The 18,418-nt window shown below is 31.5% G+C and overlaps 3 protein-coding genes and 1 long non-coding RNA gene across 4 annotated transcripts in view; all 4 read right to left on the bottom strand.

Annotated features, from left to right (window-relative positions):
* Nucleotides 1–1,036, bottom strand: part of LOC108729415 (uncharacterized) — a 3,657-nt gene extending 2,621 nt beyond the window's left edge. The window contains exon 1 of the mRNA XM_018458526.1: nucleotides 648–1,036. The gene's annotated coding sequence lies outside the window, so the exon portion shown is untranslated. The remainder of the gene's footprint in view (nucleotides 1–647) is intronic.
* Nucleotides 1,037–1,142: 106 nt separating this feature from the next.
* Nucleotides 1,143–9,693, bottom strand: PMP34 (Peroxisomal Membrane Protein 34). Its single transcript, XM_018458525.1, has 9 exons — nucleotides 9,259–9,693; nucleotides 8,136–8,389; nucleotides 7,993–8,053; nucleotides 7,009–7,075; nucleotides 6,411–6,559; nucleotides 5,711–5,824; nucleotides 1,704–1,951; nucleotides 1,539–1,606; nucleotides 1,143–1,381 (listed from the first exon to the last, which is right to left on the bottom strand). The coding sequence occupies exons 2-9, from the start codon at nucleotides 8,205–8,207 to the stop codon at nucleotides 1,234–1,236; spliced, it is 927 nt and encodes a 308-aa protein (XP_018314027.1). The 5' UTR covers nucleotides 8,208–8,389; nucleotides 9,259–9,693; the 3' UTR covers nucleotides 1,143–1,233.
* On the bottom strand, nucleotides 4,199–5,217 carry LOC108729418 (uncharacterized). The gene is made up of 3 exons (XR_001936926.1): nucleotides 4,974–5,217; nucleotides 4,592–4,719; nucleotides 4,199–4,233 (listed from the first exon to the last, which is right to left on the bottom strand). It is a non-coding gene; the product is annotated as an uncharacterized lncRNA (long non-coding RNA).
* A 5,724-nt stretch (nucleotides 9,694–15,417) lies between the features above and the next one.
* LOC108729355 (GTP-binding protein Rhes) overlaps nucleotides 15,418–18,418 on the bottom strand; it is a 28,923-nt gene continuing 25,922 nt past the window's right edge. The window contains exons 4-6 of the mRNA XM_018458423.1: nucleotides 16,383–16,569; nucleotides 15,899–16,109; nucleotides 15,418–15,660 (exon numbers count right to left, since the gene is read on the bottom strand). Coding sequence (XP_018313925.1) covers nucleotides 15,442–15,660; nucleotides 15,899–16,109; nucleotides 16,383–16,569 — 617 coding nt within the window. The 3' untranslated portion in view covers nucleotides 15,418–15,441. The remainder of the gene's footprint in view (nucleotides 15,661–15,898; nucleotides 16,110–16,382; nucleotides 16,570–18,418) is intronic.

Raw genomic sequence — 18,418 nt, 5'->3', positions numbered from 1 at the left:
TTTAAAGGCCTGGCTGCTACAAGAGCCGTGTTTGACAGATGCAATGCTTGTATTGCTGCAAGAGGTGCACATTTCGAACAAAATCTTCATTAAAAAGTTTATAAATAAAATAATTAAAATAATAAATTAAATATATTTTTTTCTTTTTTCGTGATTTCCTGCGAAACAAAGCAAAAAGGAGCATATGTCCATAGGACTTTTTTTCTTAGTTTTTTACTCCTCTACACGCTCCCGAAGTTTTGCCATTTAATTTGGAAACACCCTGTATATTATAATTTATTATATATAATAAACTATTATATATAACTACCTTTTATTCACTTACGTACTTTTTCAATAAATTTAATGAACATTAAAAACAACGAGCTAATAATATAACAAATTAGAGTACATTGGAAATATTGTAAATGTATAAAATACTTATTACAACAGTTTAGTAATTAAACAATACTTTCTCTCTCTATATATATATACTTAAATTTAAATGTTTTTAACTCATCGATAAAAATATTCTCATATTTAAGAAATATTATTAACATCTCATTCACAAAAGAATGTAAGGATATTTATAATGTATTCTGCTTATGTTTCTATTTTCAATAATGAAAATGCACATGCCTCACTTCATTTGCACAACAAATACTTACTTGGAAGTCGCAGATTTGCAATCGTTATACTGCACCTGACTCTTCGATGACTTGACTATTTTAAGTTTAGTCAGAAATTTTAATATCGCCTCAGATCGCTTGCGATCGATCTTGCGGGAGTGTTCGCAACACGCCGTGACATTTACATATTTCGAATCTTCATCTTGCTGTCCCGTATTTTCTTTACGCGTTTGCAGAAGCGGCGACACCAAGTCATTCAATTTGTACCGAAATTGCGACCGAAAGCGATGCTGCGATTTTCGTGAACTCGCCAGTATCTTATGCAAGTATGGTCACATTTTTCTTAGATACTTTTGCAAATTCTATTGCTCGATTAACCATTTTCTTTTCACACGTTATCGTCGGACTCGATATAAAGTTATGCACATTTCAATGCCGACTCGATTATCGAAAATCGAAATATTTGATTATATTTTATGGTACATACATATGCCTTATAAATTCAATATCATTTTATTATATCTATCCATAAAATTGTACAAAGAAGATAAAATGCGTGGGAATGTACAAAATTTGATTTAAGATTCGAGACTCAAGATTGTTTCGTAATATTGAAAATAAATCGTTATCCGAGATGAGATTTATGTATTAAAAGTATTCGGAAAACGAATCGTGCAATTTTCTCGTAAGCTAGGAACATCAAAGCAGCAGTGAAGATAGTCTGCAAAAGTTTGGCCTCCATCCCTTTATATAAGCCACTTATTCCTTGTTTCCTGCGGGCAAAAAATACTCACATCAATATAACACTGAAGTGGGGATAAGAAGCCAGCTTTCCTTCGCTGCATAAAATTGCACCTTTACAAATTACAAAGCTAAAATGTAAAATAGGTACATTACATATTCATGTAGTATTTTTTTTTATATACTTACTTCAGAATGTAAAATAGTATTTGCAATGTGCCTGCGTCTGGGGGTAGATTAGGATATTTATAGCCATGCTGAAATTACAATAGTTTAAAAAAAATGATTAAAAAATACTTTTTCTTAAATTTATTTTTTCTCAACCAAACTAAGAATGTCAATAATATCCGATACCCTCAACTTCGTTTGCACAAGTTGCAAAGGATATGTCATCGTTGTGGCAATCGCTTTCGCTATCGCTCCTATAATGAAGAAAATCCACGCCGGTGGTTGAGCACCGCCAAAAGACGCAACGACTCTTCTCTTAATGCTCTCATATGTCATAAATTGGATGGCCGGATTCGCAACAAGCATAAGACTCGGTAACGTTCCCGCCCATAGCTGTCTCAAACCTTCGTACTTCCATATGTGCATGAGACCATCTGTAAAACGCAATGACATTAAAAAGAAACAACCTAATACTTTTAATATAAATATAGAAGGTTTTCCTTAATTTAAAAAGTTATTAATTTTAGAATTTAATTAATTTGTCTAGTCAAAGAATTATGATGAATAATTACTTTCTCTGGATCACTAAAAATTACTAAAAACTTTAATTAAAGTTTTTTGTCTCTAGTAATATATTATTTATATACTTATAATTTTCCGAATATACTGACCGTTTATCGTTCGAGACGATTTTTACATTAATTAAGATATACGTATGAATATATGTTAATTAATGTAAAAATATTCTCGAACAATAAATGGTTAGCATATTAATAAGTAAATTTTTTATGATAGCGAGAGATAATTTTGAAGAAGAAAAATGATTCCTTTAACTATCTCATTAATAATACATTCAATTATGAATTTCTAATTTTTATCATAATCTCTGTGAGATTTATTTGTTCGTGATAACGAAATGTCACGCTTATTTAATATCATAATTGTTTCAAGTAATGAAGCAAATGAACGACATAAAACGTGTTTTTGTGAATGTATTTGTTGACATACACAGTGCACGAATCGTTAAATAAAGGATATGTTTGCTGCATTAATATCGTTATATATGGTATGTATTATTTTATTTTTAAACAAAGCGTAATTGGAATCACTAGTATTGAAAATATAAAAACATAAAAATAAAAGTCATCTAGATAGTCTAGACCCATACAGCACACTAACGTTGAATCAATATTTCAGAAACGTTGAATTGCAACATTGCAAACATTGCAGCAACATTGCAAAATATAGATTCAATATTGAAGAGACATTGCAGCAACGTCTAATGTCTGTTGAATTTATGTCTTTCAAAAGTTACAATTCGACATTGATTCAACATTGATTCAACATTAATACAACATTAATTCAACGTATATACAATGTAGATTATATAATCAATACTTATTCAACGTCTATTCAATATCTATTCAATGTATAAGCAATGTAGATTTTATGTATATTAAGTACATTTTATATTTTCAAAAGAATTGATGGAATAAAACACGTAATTAATCTTTAAAATGTGCAAAACATAAAAATTAAAAAATATTGATTCTTATTATTTAAAATTGATTTTTCTGATCTGCTTTTTAAAAAAAAAAATATATATATACTATTTATTTGTAAAAGTATATTTTGGTATATCAGAAGAATTTTAAATAATAAAAAATCAATATTATTTTTTAAATTAAATTTTTTCCTACAATTTAAAGACTAATTTTACGTATTTGTTTATTCTTTTGAAAATAAAAAATATATATAATGTAAAGGTAATTTTTAATCTTGACAAATTAAAAAATTGTTTCATGTAATTAATTTCGCTTTTTTTATTAATAAAGTAAAAAATTTTTTTTAAATTGCATTTTGTATACATGTATTTACACGACTATTTTTACGACTTATACACTTAATTATATAGCATTTCATAATTAAAATCTTTAATATAATATTTAAAAGTATTATATAATATATTATAACGCACTTTTAACTTAATTTAAGGCTCTTGAGTACTCATCTCAGCCATACTGAATCATGACGTCAGAAGCGAGAAATGAGACATTAATTTAATTTGTGTTACGTACCATTTGTAAAAAAATACAATTTGGATACAGCGAAATGATGAGATTGCTTTAAAACAATTGTAAAAATGTAAAAATGGGCGAAAACTATTCTTATCCCCCTAACAATCAATAAATAATCGTAAAAGGTGATAAAAGACACGTGAAGTGCATTTACTCAACGCCTGTGTAGCCTATTAGCCATTTCCACTTTCACGTGCCTTTTACGATTATTTACTAATTGTTAGAGGAATAAGAATAGTTTTCTCCCATTTTTACAATTGTTTAAAAGCAATCTAATCATTTTGTTTTATTCAAATTATCTTTTTTACACATGACATGCAACCCAAATTAACGTCTCATTTCTCGCTTCTGATGTTACGATTCAATATGACTGAGGTGACTCAGGAGCCTTAAAAATATCTAAATATTATTCTGGATATAATATATAATATTTTAAAATATATATATTTTAACAAAATAACTGATATAAAATATATCTTTTTTTTAATGATAATTTTTAACGAAATAATATCTTATAATATCTAATATCTAAGTGAGATCTGAAATACTTAAATAATCTAAATTTGTATGTATCTTTATTTTACTCAATTTCGTCGCCAACTTCGTCGTCAACTTCGGCGCCAACGGCAGCAGGTTTTCTAAACAAAAAAAGTTACTTATGTAGTAGCAACATATTTTAAGCAAATATGCAGGATGTTTTATAATAATTAGTGGTATAACCGAGAAAAGGCTGAGTCTCCTATACATGAAAAAGTATGTCCGGAACGTAACTTTTTTTTATATAATAAGACTTAATTTTCAGGCAACATTTTCAACAACTTTATAGTGATAATAAAATTTATTCCGCGTGAATATCTTGTATGTATTCTCGATTACTTAATACAATTATAAACACAAATATGAGTAAAGATAGTTTTATAGCGAGCTTCGTTAAATCGTACACATGTACCTAGCAAATATATCAAATAATAATGAGAAAACATTAAAAATAATTACCAAAATAATTGAAAGGATAATTTTTGCATTATGCTCTCAATCTGCCGTGAAGTTAATTATGCAGGACTTCGTTCGGTTTCTGCCACCAATTTCCTGGCATAGCATGTCTAGCAGGCTTTGTCATATTTCTGACAGCAATATGTTAATAATAATAGATACATCCATAACCTCTTATATAATTACATTCCCGATTTTGCAGTAAAAATGTAAAATAAGTACGTCTTTCTATAATATCCACGTGCATTGCACGTAACCTCAAAAACCACGTGCATTATATATAACCTCAAAAAAACAATTAAATCACGTGCACGCTGCATATATACATAATTTCATTCCACAGAGACAATAAAAACATGTAAAAAATAAAATAAAATATACGTACCTGATGCTTATTATTTCTTGCAGCTGCAGTAAACTTTATCTCACATTCGAGCAACAAAATTATTTCTAAACTGTTCTACACGTTTGATCAACATCGGATGCGGACACGACACGAGCTTCATCTTCTTCTTGCTACGGCACTCTTCTCCCTTTCCTGGCACGAGCATAGATCGCGATAGATCGATAAGACCACGATTTACGAATCGATGTTGTGCACTTGACCGGTCGAACACAGACTCAATAATAACAACACGCGCGAGCACTGTGAGCGATTCTCACAAATATTGACAATATATGTAATATATCATTTAAAAATGAATTTCGTTAAAAGATCAATATTTAAGTAATATGAATTTTCTACTTACGTAACATTCTATTTTTGTTCATTTTTTACAAAATGAAATTATTAATATTAATAATTGATATTCGTATGTAATTTATTCAATGTTGTTTCAACGTTGCAGCGACATTAACAATCAATATGGAAAAATCAGTAAAGATTCAACTTGCGATACAATTTATTCAATGTTGTTTCAACGTTGCAGCGACATTAACAATCAATGTATTAAGCAAAATTAATATAGGTTCAATATTGATGAAACCTTCATACTTCAACATTCAACATTGCAACATCTCAGCAACGTTATTTCAACGTTCTGTGCTGTATGGGTCATCAATATCAACTATCTACTAAATAAATACTCGTAAATATAATTTTTATACGAAATGCTAACGTACCGTACAGAGTAGTATATTCGTTGTTATTTCTTTCTAAAGTTAATCCAACGCCTCTCATCTTCAATCTCGTGTTCACAACCCATAGAGGTGTCGTGGTGAGGACATTGATAATACCTAGTGCAAACATGTAAAAGTATATAAAATGTCCTAAGATTTTTCACCAAAGTTACAAATATCAAAATTCTTCCGTTAAAATCGAAGATTACACTGTAAAAAATAAAAAGTTAATTTTAACTTAAAGACGTAGAATTTCTGAGGCAAAAATGTTAAACTTAACACAAAAATATTAATTTTAACGTGTTTACATGTCTCAGAAAGTCCACTATATATTTAAGTTAAAATTAACGTTTTATCTTTTATAGTATATATTATTTATAGTAAATAATAGGTATTTTCTTGTAGAAAAATTTAACGGAATATTACTTATTTTTCTCTTATCAATTTTCCTGCATAATCTAATATATATCTTTTAGTGTCATTAAAATGATTATTTATCTTTATAATTAAATCTCCGATTAAAATCCTTTTTAGATAAAATGTATGTTTAAATTAGAATATATCTAAGTACTGCTTATCTTATTTTGGTTATTTTCTATGTTATTCCAATCATTTATAAACAACTTTCAGTGCTCTGATTATTTGCAAAGAGAAATCGAATCTTACTACGCGAAACATAGATTTTGTTGACGAGAAGCCGTACCAGCAATTGACGCGAGAAGCAAGTCACTGCCAGCCGTTTGATTCCTTTTGCTTCTCAGTTCTTTTAAGCCGTGGAATGTGTAGAAATAAACAAAGTTACTCGCACATAGACTTTGCAGAACAGGGACGATACCTCTGTATAGGGTATATCTTAAAAAGATGAATGAAGACAATTAAGTTATGCGAATGTTTTAAAAATATGATGACGCAAAATGAATAATTTCATGATATAAGAAAATAGATGTAACATTGCGCATAATGGTAATAGCAATATTGAATCAATCAATCAAATTTGGGTCCAAATGCATTTTTATGGATGTAAAATTGCGCATAAAGCGGTAGCACCCTGGAACAACTAATCAAATTTGAGCTTAAATTAATTCTGCGCATTTACGGGAATATTACAACATCTACGTTATTATACCATGAGTAATTCCTTGTATTTATTTATGCTAGAATCTATGAACCAAAGAGAAACTGGTTTCTCAATATATTTGTCGTAGTTTATACAACGCGTTTCATTCATTTGTTCAAGACATGTATAGAGCTCGCTTTGAGAAAATACATATTTGAGGTATATATACGTAACGTATACATACGGTCCTTCTTTCGCAATGAGTTCTCGTATAGTAGCCAATGTACTTTTTGATTGGCGTCCTTCTTCCACTGTAAGCAAAAGGTAAGAACAGGTTGGTTAATGAATAATAAGATTATTGAATGAAGTGAAAGATAAATGTTGAGTAATTATGCAATGTATAAATAATTATCATAAGAAAATAAAACGCGTGCCTTAATTTGTGAACGTGAGTAATACTATTCTTTTTAATTTTTCATGAAGCATTGTAATCATGTCTCTATTTGCCGCGCGTTATAAAATTTATAAAATAAACTTATTGCCTTCCTGAAATATACAAATATAAATAAATTTTTTAAGAAATATAAATTTATATTTATATTTAAATTTATATTTAATATAAAAATTTAATATATTTAATATACAGGGTGACCTCTAATTATTATATTTATCTACTGTAATATATGTATCTATATATTTTATGTTTGTCTCCCAATTTTTTTTACAAGGCGCATCACATTGTAAATGTTAGATTCCTATTTTGAATTGTGACACGAATTGTAAATTCTTTTTCAAACGTCCATACATAAAATTCGCTTTATCTACAGAAAAAATTGTTCCTTTTATTAGTTTTTTTTTTATTCCTTTGTCTCTTATTATCAGTATATTAAATTTGTTACGGAAATTATGCGTCAATTCATGATGACATACAAATGCATTTAAATAAGTTCTGAATAAAAAATAAACCTATAAAATATACGCTTAAATAGCGTAAACGTCGACAATTAAATTGATAACCAAATATAACGTGTATTTAGCGTAATGTTATCGGTGCAAGCATTTAATGGTAACGAGATCGTGACAATAAAGTAGCAGAATATTGTCCGGGAGTGACATCGCGTTTAATGAAATTGAAGTCTGGCTTGCCGATGCCTCGTTTCAATGCATCGCGGAGGAAACGGGTGCATAATTGATTTGTCATGTATCTGACAGGTGCGAATCTGCTTACATTGTAAACGGCTTCGCACGGTATCTAAAGGATAAAAGGCTGCCATCGCGACGACGCTACCCTGAAATGTTAAAATGTCAAAGTTATCCCACGACGATGAGGTAACACGTGTAAGATTTCTGACGTGTCAAATATAAACTCACCGCTGCACCAGATATCGCGTGCACTAGCGTGTCGTAGGTAAAGATGTTTCTATTCTGTTCGCTATCACCCATTTTTACGGCTTTTTCAACCTCGAGCTATATCACTCTCGCGAATTGTGTAATACAACACGACGTTGTATTCGTTATCTTAAGTAGTTACTATTGCAGGTAACGACACGTTGCAATGACACGTCATTGTAGAATATCTCAATCGATCCGACGCTCATAAAACACTTTTTTGTAAAACAATATTTCTGAAAAAATATATCAGAGATGAATTAAAATGCATAAAAAAAGATAGGTTTTCTAAAACTGAATATGTAATATTTCAAATCAGAAAATTATTTTTAAAATCCCTTAGTTGGTTGTGTGGTAACAATTATTTAGTTAAATATAAGACAGAGAGAGAAATAATGAATTATTAATTTTAATAATTAACAAAATAATTTTTATATTTAATTTTATTTTATTTTGCTTTTCACATTTTATTTTATTTTAGTTTATTCTATTTTAATACGTACAAACGAGATTTATATAAATAATTACATGGAATGAGACTGTGCAATATGCAAATGATGAGGAGCCAGCACGATTATTGTTAAAGCTATAGCACACAAAAAACCGAAGCAAATCACAGTCGATCATAGTAAACAACATAAGACATTAATATAAACAACAGCATAAATCGTTTATATATATGACATAGTTTTTAATATTACATATCTTATTTGAGAACATAAAAAAAAAAGAAAAAATTTATATAACACACATAAATGACATATGTCAAGCGAAACATAAGTCATCATAACGTCAAAATAATCATTACTTTTTAATTATTTACGATTCATTTTAACGTTATTTATTTGAGAAGTCATAATTTATTATTCTATTTAGGAATATTTCAAGTAAGATTTGTTTCATTTTCTGTATTAATTTCCGTAAGAATTTGACTAAGAAAAATATTAGAAAAGTATATAATTTTTTAATTCTTTTCATTTAATTTCTTAATTTATTTCTAGTGAAACCAGTTCCCCTTTTAAAAAACTTACGACTATATGTAATTTTGAAAAATAAACACATCAATTTATTGATTCTCTCTAACGAATATTTTCGTCGTAATTACCTCATCGAGTTCGTAGATTTGATACAAATGTAAATAAGTAAATAAGTAAAATTATATTACACTTTACACTGTTACATTTAGCTATGCAAATTTTGTATCGAGATAGGCAGCGGAAGTCTTAATTACGCGATACAACAGAGAGCGCTTATCTACCATGCGACTGCTCGCTTCGTGGTGAACGAATGCACTGACACTGTCGTGTAATTCCGTGATGACGGCACTTATATAAGAGGAAGACCATGACACGCGCATTCAACGATGGCCTTCACGATTCGCGCTTGGTTTACGACTACCGTCGAGTTGCTCCAACGTAGACAGTCGCGTGTTTATCCTCGTATACAGAATAATCGGAGTAATATTATTGGTTGCGCGGCTACTCTTTGCGTTCCGAACGATTACCGACGTATTTCTGCAAGAAGCGCACGTAATGGCCAGCACGCTTGCGCTCTCAAAGCGCGTGTCTAGGAGTGGAAAGGTCGATGTTGGGTAACGGCGTGCATGCGCGTTGGCGAGAGGGTGATTTGTCGGTGGTTTAGCAATTCAACCCTTCTTCGAAACGAGGGAAAAAGGTCAAACGCGGAAATTGCGCGAAAATACGCATTGCCTCGTCGAAACGCGATGCTCTGATGAGATTCCAAATGCATGTAATCTGAATTTTAGCATTTTTATGTATAATTCAAAGTCACAATATATAAACGTTTGAAAACATTCGAGAAAAATTTTTTTCTTTTTGAAAAAAATGTAAAAACATGACCCTTTTTTTAAAATTAGAATTTTAGATCTTTCGTGTAATAAACTTCACGTATATGTCGAAAAATTTTTGAAAATTTAAAACATAATTTAGAAGGCATAAAAATTACTAATGCGTTTTTTTAATATGCTAATTTACGTCTTAGAGATGCATTTATGCCTATTATTTATTCTTATACCTTGATATCTTATATTCTGATGTTAATTTTTGTATAATTTAACAATGGTTTACAATTATTCCAGTAAACAGAGAAATGTATTATATATCGTATAAATATTAATTATATTTAATTGCATTAATCTCACAGAAAATTCGTAATTAGTGGCATATTGACGTATGCTCAGATATAACATTCACGAATAAGGTTTTCATTATTTCCTCATTTCTGCTTTTTACTGCTTCTTAATAATCCTTCTAACTATATTAAAAAATGCTTTGTATAAAGATAAGTGATGTTTTCAATATTTTAATATCAGATTCTTCCGTAATAAGTCTTCTGAAAAGAAGGACGCACATAAACACGGGATAAATAAAACCAATATCGTCTTAACAAAGATGCAAATTGTGTGACATATAGAGATCTCCATTGTGTCCCACAGTGTCTGGAATTCTCCAACTTCTCGTCAGAGTTTAATTAAACATTCCACGACGGAGTGGAATGCGCGCGTAGTGCATTTATCCTCTCTCTACTAAATCGAAAACACTGTTAACGTGTGTGGTAATGACTCTTTTTTCGAAGATTCTGCAAGCCACGTAAATCGTTTTTGAAAGCATAAATTTTATATTACAGAGATTGAAAAGCCGTTTTAAATCTTTCACCGGAAGTCTCCCGTGGGAAATTTTCATTTTATGGTACATGTTGTCAGTAAAATTAATATTTATGCTTACGCTAGTCTATTTATCCTTAAGAATCAAGTTAAATAAAACCATTCGCTAAGATAAATCACGACTAAATAAAACAAAATAAAGAAGTAGATATAAATCAATAAAGTTAAATTAAATATGTAGAAAGTAACCAAATCATTTGTGGCCTAGCACTCAATAAAACCCACTCGTTTTGTCGGTAATATGTACCTAATATGATCTATAAATGCTACTTTTTCTTAAAATTTTCACTGCAAATATCTTATATTTTTTTTAATGTTCAGAAATGTTTTCTCTTTTGAATCTGACCATCAATTTTCAGTTTTGAACTCACAAAGAAAGTTTTGACCTCGCAAAATGTTAAATTCTGATTTTATATAATGAAACTTTTTATATATACATGTTACATAAATAAACGAATTTAGAAACTATCAGTTACGGCGAAAAAACGATTTTAAGGAATAAAATCACCTCAGAGATAGTGGTTAGTTTTTTTACGTCTCAAAGACTAAAATAAAAAGACTTCTAAATAAATTCTTCTAATTTTATGAATGTTAATTAGCTCCTTTAAAGTGTAGTTCTTTTAGAAAAAATCGTAATACATAAAGTATATTAATATTAAAGATTTGCTGGACTTTTTAAGAGACAAATATTTATATATACGAAGCAATATATACATTTTTAAGTTTTCCATCAAGCTGAAAATTTCTAGTATACTTTGACGCCGTATTTTTAACACAATTACCTCGAGTATTTCCTATTTTGATGTGTCGCCATGCTGCTTTCAAACGAACGATAAAAACTCATTCACGTCTCTTTGTTTCAGTTTTATTGAACTCAACTTGTATTAGCTTTCGAATAACAAAGAGGTTTTCTATAGCTTTTAATATCATTGATATTGAATAACATATTGATTCTTTCTTTGTTATTGAAAAAAAAAAACGCGAGAGAATGCACGAGAAACACAAAGAGTCAATATTAATTATAAAGGTATATTTCCCATTTTCCGAATACCTGTCATGTCAATTAAATATCGCGTCAATTAAACATCAATTGAACATCAAATAAACATCAATTAAATATCTAATAGGTTTTTAGCCTTTTAGTGTTGTCTAATATATTTCAAATTTGCACTTTTTTATATTTAGTTATTTTATTTATCACTTATATCTTATTTTAATTTTCTTTAAGTTTCTTTATGTATTTTATATATCTTTTAATATATTTTTTCTATTTATTTATACTTTCTTTCCATGTAACTTTCAGTTTATTTCTTTTAGCATCATTAACGTTTATTGTTACCATCGTATATCTTATACTACATTTTTTAATTTCAATTTATTTAACTTTAGTTTTTAGGTTCAGATTTAGGCAACATTTTATTGTTCTCCTTTTGAGTGTGCATCTCTCTTTTTATTTTGCGTTATGTATAATTATTGCTGTATAATTTCATTTCTTTATACTTACTGCACTCCATTAAAGTTACTATTATTATTATTATTTTAGAAAAATTTTACCGTTTTTGTTAATATAACCGCAATCAAAAATGTTCCCGTTGAAATTATTCCAACATGTAATGAGATTTTTCCCGGAAATCTAATGAGCACGTGCATAGATTCGTATCGTATTCATCTCATTGTGAACTATATTTCTACTCAACCATATCGAAGCGCGATTAATATCTGAGGAAATTTAACTAACGAGTTATCGATCAAACCAATAAGATAGAGTACTTCGCCGGGGGTGATAATCGACAAATCACAACCTGCGGCGCTAATGACGGAAATCTGGTTTAAGTCAATTTCTCGCTCGAGGCGATAGGAGCAAACGATTTCTCATCCTGCGGATCGAAGCATTAACGTAGGTTGCGGTGCGAAAATATTCGTAGGTGTTTCAATATCCGTTTTATTTCGAGGGAATGGATGTAAGTACGGCTGAAAAAATCGTGCAAGGACGTGGAGAAAATGTCATTTATTCGATACAAAATGCGAACATGATTGTGCATGTCGCGACTAACCATTTCTTTTTTCTTTTTTGCTTATCCTTACCACTCGCAGCGATGTAAATCGACTAAATAAAGCTTCGCGCTTATTTTCGATTGGAGTCGACTTACGGACTGCCTAATTGGTCAAGTCAATTGTACCTTAGAGAGTAACTATAGCCGAGTCTATGGGAAGAGAAAGAACGCTTATCCACATTTCGAATACTCACACACACAGAGAGATCTACGTGCCTATAGTATATCATCCTTCGAGACCTATCGGATGAGCCATAATGTAGGAAAAGTATATAACTCTGTAAACTAAGACGGATAAATTTCACAAAACTCCAACAGGATCTGCATTCACACACATTGAGTAACTTCCGCTTATTGAATAAATATACTTACCCGTTTTTATTTTACAATTTCATAGAAGAAAAGCTAAAATTGCGTAAAAGATTCACAAATAAATCCTTTGTTGCTAACATCGGGCGCGTCATTTTCGAATTTAAATCTGCATACGTATAGCCTTGGCCAAAAATATTGGGCACCTATTGACCATTATTTACAATTTTAGCTTAATAATTAATTTATAGCATTTATTGTAAATAATTCTGTTTCGAGAATCCTTTGAATTTCTGTATAATACCGATAATCAATAGTAACAATGCAGGTAACAGAATTCCAGATAAATGAAAAAAATATAAATGCCTGATATTTTTAGCCGAGGCAATATTTCTCTTAACCTGATTATATTTAAATTTTATGCATATACGCAATCTAATAATGCGATAATTTTGTACGCGCTCGCCCGATGCATTTCAACAAGTTCGAGATGCGTAGAAAAGGAGGTCGGGAGTATCGATTGATTTTGTACGCATGTGGTATGTAACGTGAATCTCGTCGTTAACAATGCGGTCTCGTTGGTTGCGCGCATCGAAAGCGGCAAACCGAGCGCGAATTGGACGCGAGATACGCCATAAAAGTAGTGATATCAAATTAGCCATTTATCGTTAACGAAAGTCGATACGATACATTCATCTACGCGCGAAAAATTCAGCGGAAGGAACGACGCGCTACGTGGTCGAGAAAATATTCGTTTCTTCGAATATCAAGTGCTATTAATAAAATTACAACCCTCTAGATCTCATGCGGAAGTATAAACGTCGCTCCTTCGCGTGTCGGAGCTCGAGTAAGGCTACGATGGGCGCAGTTAACTAATCCGGTAAAAAGCTTTCTCACCTACGTTTCGCAATCTCTCTCATTACTGATACAACGCTGACACTTCTCGACTTCTCACTCACGATCGCGTAAATTGATCTATTCTTCACGAGGATTCTTTGTTGAGGATAATTCCGATAAAAATTTGTACCTAATAAGAGGAATACACGCTCTCTTTCGTGCGATTCGATCATCTCGCTGCCATCGGAGAACCCACCGATCGAATGTCAAACGATCTTGTCCACATTACTCGAGGTATCGATTTCCCGTTTAACGTTTGATCGACAACGATTAATTAACGTAACGGCTTACTCCCCCTCCTCTCTCTCTCTCTCTTTCTCCCTCTCTCTCCTTCTATCTCTTTCTCTCGCTCGGTCGCATCTTATAAGTTAATTATACGTGTTACCTTCGGGACATTACGCTAAAGCTATATTCCATTAATTAATTAAGGCGAGTAGCGTGGTCGGTTTAAATATGATTTCCCCTTGGCGATCTTCGTTCGCGAGTACTCGCTTCGCTTCTTTCACCGTCTTTGCGGTGAAGTCTGACAATTGTAAACCTGCAAGTTTCAACCGCATGATCCACATTATTTATAGTAGGGTTTCCGTTGGACAAATTTAGTTATCTCTGTTTTTCTCGCGAAATATGTATGTACATATAAAAGGAGATTATTTTATTAAAGGATTTAAATAATGATAATAAATGCATTAATTATAGAATACCTCGTGTAATCTAGTAAAATTATAATAAACAAAGATGCGAACGTTATGATAATAAGATTTTAGGCAATAATAGTAAACCAATTATAATAATTTAATATAAGCAGATAAGAATACTTGGTGCAAGTTAATAAAATTATAACAGAGAAAGATGCAAATGTTATGATAATAAGATTTTAAACAATAATAGCAAACGCGTCAATTATAATAACTTAATATAAGCAGAGATAGAACCTCGTGCAATCTAGTAAAATTATAATAAACAAAGATGCAAATGTTAGATAATAAGATTTTAAATAATGATAATAAACGCGTTAATTATGATAACTTAATACAAGCAGGGATAAAATGGCTCGCGTGTAATCTACTCTTACTAAAATTATAATAGATAAAGAAAAAAACAAATGTTATGATAAATAAGAAAATTTTTAATAATAATAGTAAATGTGTCAATTATAATAACTTATTTTAATATGAGTAAAGATAGAATATTTCGTTCAATCGCAATAAAATTATACAACCGACAAAGACGAAAATATTAAGATAAATAATAATACTCGTTCCCTCCCACCCGCCCGAAGATCGCTCTCAAACGCGTTATCATATTTCTAGAGATTTGTCCGCGTGCGTGAGAATCGTTTGCAATATCACTGTATCGAGCAGGCCTTCCTGGACTCCGTTCTTCCTGTTCTAAGTGTGATCCTGGATCCTGGCGTATTGTTCTCGTTCCCGGCCGCGAGCGAACACGTCTTCGTCCGCATGATCATTAAGTCCGTCCTTATGCTGGGACGGCGCACGTTCGGCGCCACGACGCCGCAAGCGTCGCTCAGTCGACGCTTTATACTGAGGGTGGCTTTGTGTCGTGGCTGGAAACAAAAGCGTCTTTTTTTTAGGCCTTTTAACCGTCCTTCGATATCACGAAAAGTAATCCGCGTTTAATCGATCATGATGAGATCCCAAACGAACAATATCGTTCGTCGTTCCACTCTTTGTCAGCTCTAATCGGATTTCAACTACAGAATCGATTAATTAATTTTAAAGAAGTTACATTGTAACGAATTACTTTACGCCATATCGAACTCTATATTGAACATTATTACGTACCTGCGATGGCGGCAACATGGTCGGCGAGCCAAAGGTGAGCGGTACTTTTCTATGATGATTCGGAGCCATCTCAAGAGGTAGACCGGCCACTACGAATAATTGATAAAAAAGTTCGTCCACGTGATAGTTTCGCTTCGCAGAAGCCTCCACAAAGATACAGCACTCGTCTTGACTCACGCAATATTGCTCGGCCTCCTCCACCGTAACCGTTCTGTAACGAAATAAAAGACTTGTCAGTAAAGTCATTATATGATTCAGGTCTGGTTGTTCCACCTTCAGACAAACTACGTGGTAATTTATCTAATGGACAAAAGAAAGAATGAAAGGGAGAGAGAGAGAGAGAGAGAGAGAATAAAAACAAGAGCGAGAGAGCAAGTAAGCTGAAATTTATTGAAAGATGGAACAACCCAGTATCAAAGACGCAACGATAAGGTGATTCAGTTATCTGGAGAGACCAAAGATTTCGGAAAACGAAAAAACGTACTTTACATCTTTATCACATTTGTTTCCCACGATGACCATAGGGACCTTCAAACTATAGTGAGCCCTTCTGCTCTTCGTGGCACTTTGGGTCGCGCTCACTTTAGTCTCGAGAATTGCCTCTCTCAGCCTGATGGCTTCTTCGAAGGACTCCCGACAGTCCATGCTGAACACCACGACGAAGAGGTCCCCTGCGAAATCGGTTATCGTGTCGAAACTAGCGTGTCGATCGTCGCGTATGTTCGATCACACAGCGAGTATTTATCCTCAGAACGCTGAGTATTAACCCTGCGGAGCTGATGTGAATTTATCGAATCTATTAGTGGTTGTTTAGATAACAAAAAATTTGATGAATAAAAATAATTCAGCTTTCTTTGTGAAGTAATATTTAAGATAAAAAAATACATTATTATATTGGAATTTACTGTTAGAGTTCTTAATTCTTGTCTCTACACAGAAAGAACAGTTTTGCTGAAGAATCTAAAAATTTTATTACCGGTCTGCATATTTTTATTTGGACCATCAAAATCGTTATGTAAGACGCTCAAACTGATTGATAGAATTAAAAAATTTTGTAACATTATCATCGATTAAGTGCTTTACATAATTATTTTAATAGTCTAACAAAATTATTTTTTGTTAGACTATTTTATTTTTTGCCGAAGAAGTTTGTATCGACAGTCATTGTAAATTATTAATATACAATATTATGTTATATTTTTTATGAATATTATGAATATTTTTTGACGATTATATGCCTCTCATTGCTCGTATACTCTATTGTTATTTTTAACAAAATTATTTTCAGATCTGTATCTGTAGCTAAATTTTTAGATATTTGAGCAAAATTGTTCTTTCCGCGTATTATTGTAACAATTTTATTTTTTACACAAAAATATCAAATAATTAAATTTTTTTATGTTACATCTGCAAATTTGATTTTCTGTGTTATCCGCAAAATTGTTTATATTTTAATTAAAATAAACTTAGTGTTTATTTTTTATACGAAATATATCATCCTTAAAATTTATTAGTAACTTTCAATCAATATATATTTAATAGGTCTCACAGACCCAGCGTCAGTATATAATAGTTAACACTATATAACAGATTTTAACGGTCAGCTCTGGAGGATTATGAATAAATACACGAACGTATTAAATGTATATATTCTCAAATTTACGTAATGGTTTTCACTGGGGCACGTATGCCAACACAGCTTTGAATTTTCAACCCTCTCTCGCATGCCCCTTTCTCACCGCTATTACATGCGACATCGGTTGCAATTATTAACCGGACGGAAGTCGCTACACGCCATTGCATATGGACTAATTATAACGGTCACGCGAGTCACATGCGCGACACGCGTGTATCACGGATTATGAATATTTATCTTGACGGATTTATTTTCACGGAGGCGCGGCCTATGTATTTATAAATCCACCTTGATGACGGTACAGAGAATGGCGTAACGATTCCGGGTCTCGTGTCTATGAGCAGCACTGTTACCGTTTGTTTCCGACAAAAACGCGCCACGAACAAAAGGGCGAGTAGAATCAACTGGCCGTTCTTGTGGACGGACAAAAAGCTTGTCCAATGAGAAACTCGACGAATCGAGTGTATAGAACATAAGCTTGGTAATAACGTCGCTTCGCCAGCAAACCGCTCTACTTGGTTTTATTATCGCATATCCTCTCGTTAAAAGATACCACTAAGTGTCGTACATAACAATAACGTTGTCATTAATTGTACGTTAATGTTTATAGATTCTTAAAAGACCTCAATTCATTCCCACGTTTTGCCACCAGGAATTTATCATTAATAATCATTAATATCATTAACATTATTATTATTATAAATTTAGCAATTATAATTATACTAATTAATAACGTGGAATTATTATATTATTATATATCGTTAATAATTTCATTAATTTTATTTTCCTTATTAATTTTGTATGAAACGCGACAGATACCTTTATATATATTATATATATATATATATACAGGGTGTTTCCAAATTAAATGGCAAAACTTCGGG

The sequence above is a fragment of the Mycetomoellerius zeteki genome, unplaced genomic scaffold (assembly GCF_001594055.1).
Source record: "Mycetomoellerius zeteki isolate Tzet28-1 unplaced genomic scaffold, Tzet1.0 scaffold73, whole genome shotgun sequence".
In the NCBI taxonomy this organism is placed as follows: domain Eukaryota; kingdom Metazoa; phylum Arthropoda; class Insecta; order Hymenoptera; family Formicidae; genus Mycetomoellerius; species Mycetomoellerius zeteki.
The sequence above is the reverse complement of the archived record's forward strand: the minus strand, read 5'-3'. Positions and strand labels throughout refer to the sequence as shown.

Coding starts and splice junctions, on each gene's coding strand:
- PMP34 (XM_018458525.1), bottom strand. CDS start 8,207: ATGGGTGATAGCGAACAGAATAGAAACATCTTTACCTACGACACGCTA. Junction 8,054..8,135: donor ACGCGATATCTGGTGCAGCG/GTGAGTTTATAT, acceptor TTAACATTTCAG/GGTAGCGTCGTCGCGATGGC. Junction 7,076..7,992: donor CGTGCGAAGCCGTTTACAAT/GTAAGCAGATTC, acceptor TTTTGCTTACAG/TGGAAGAAGGACGCCAATCA.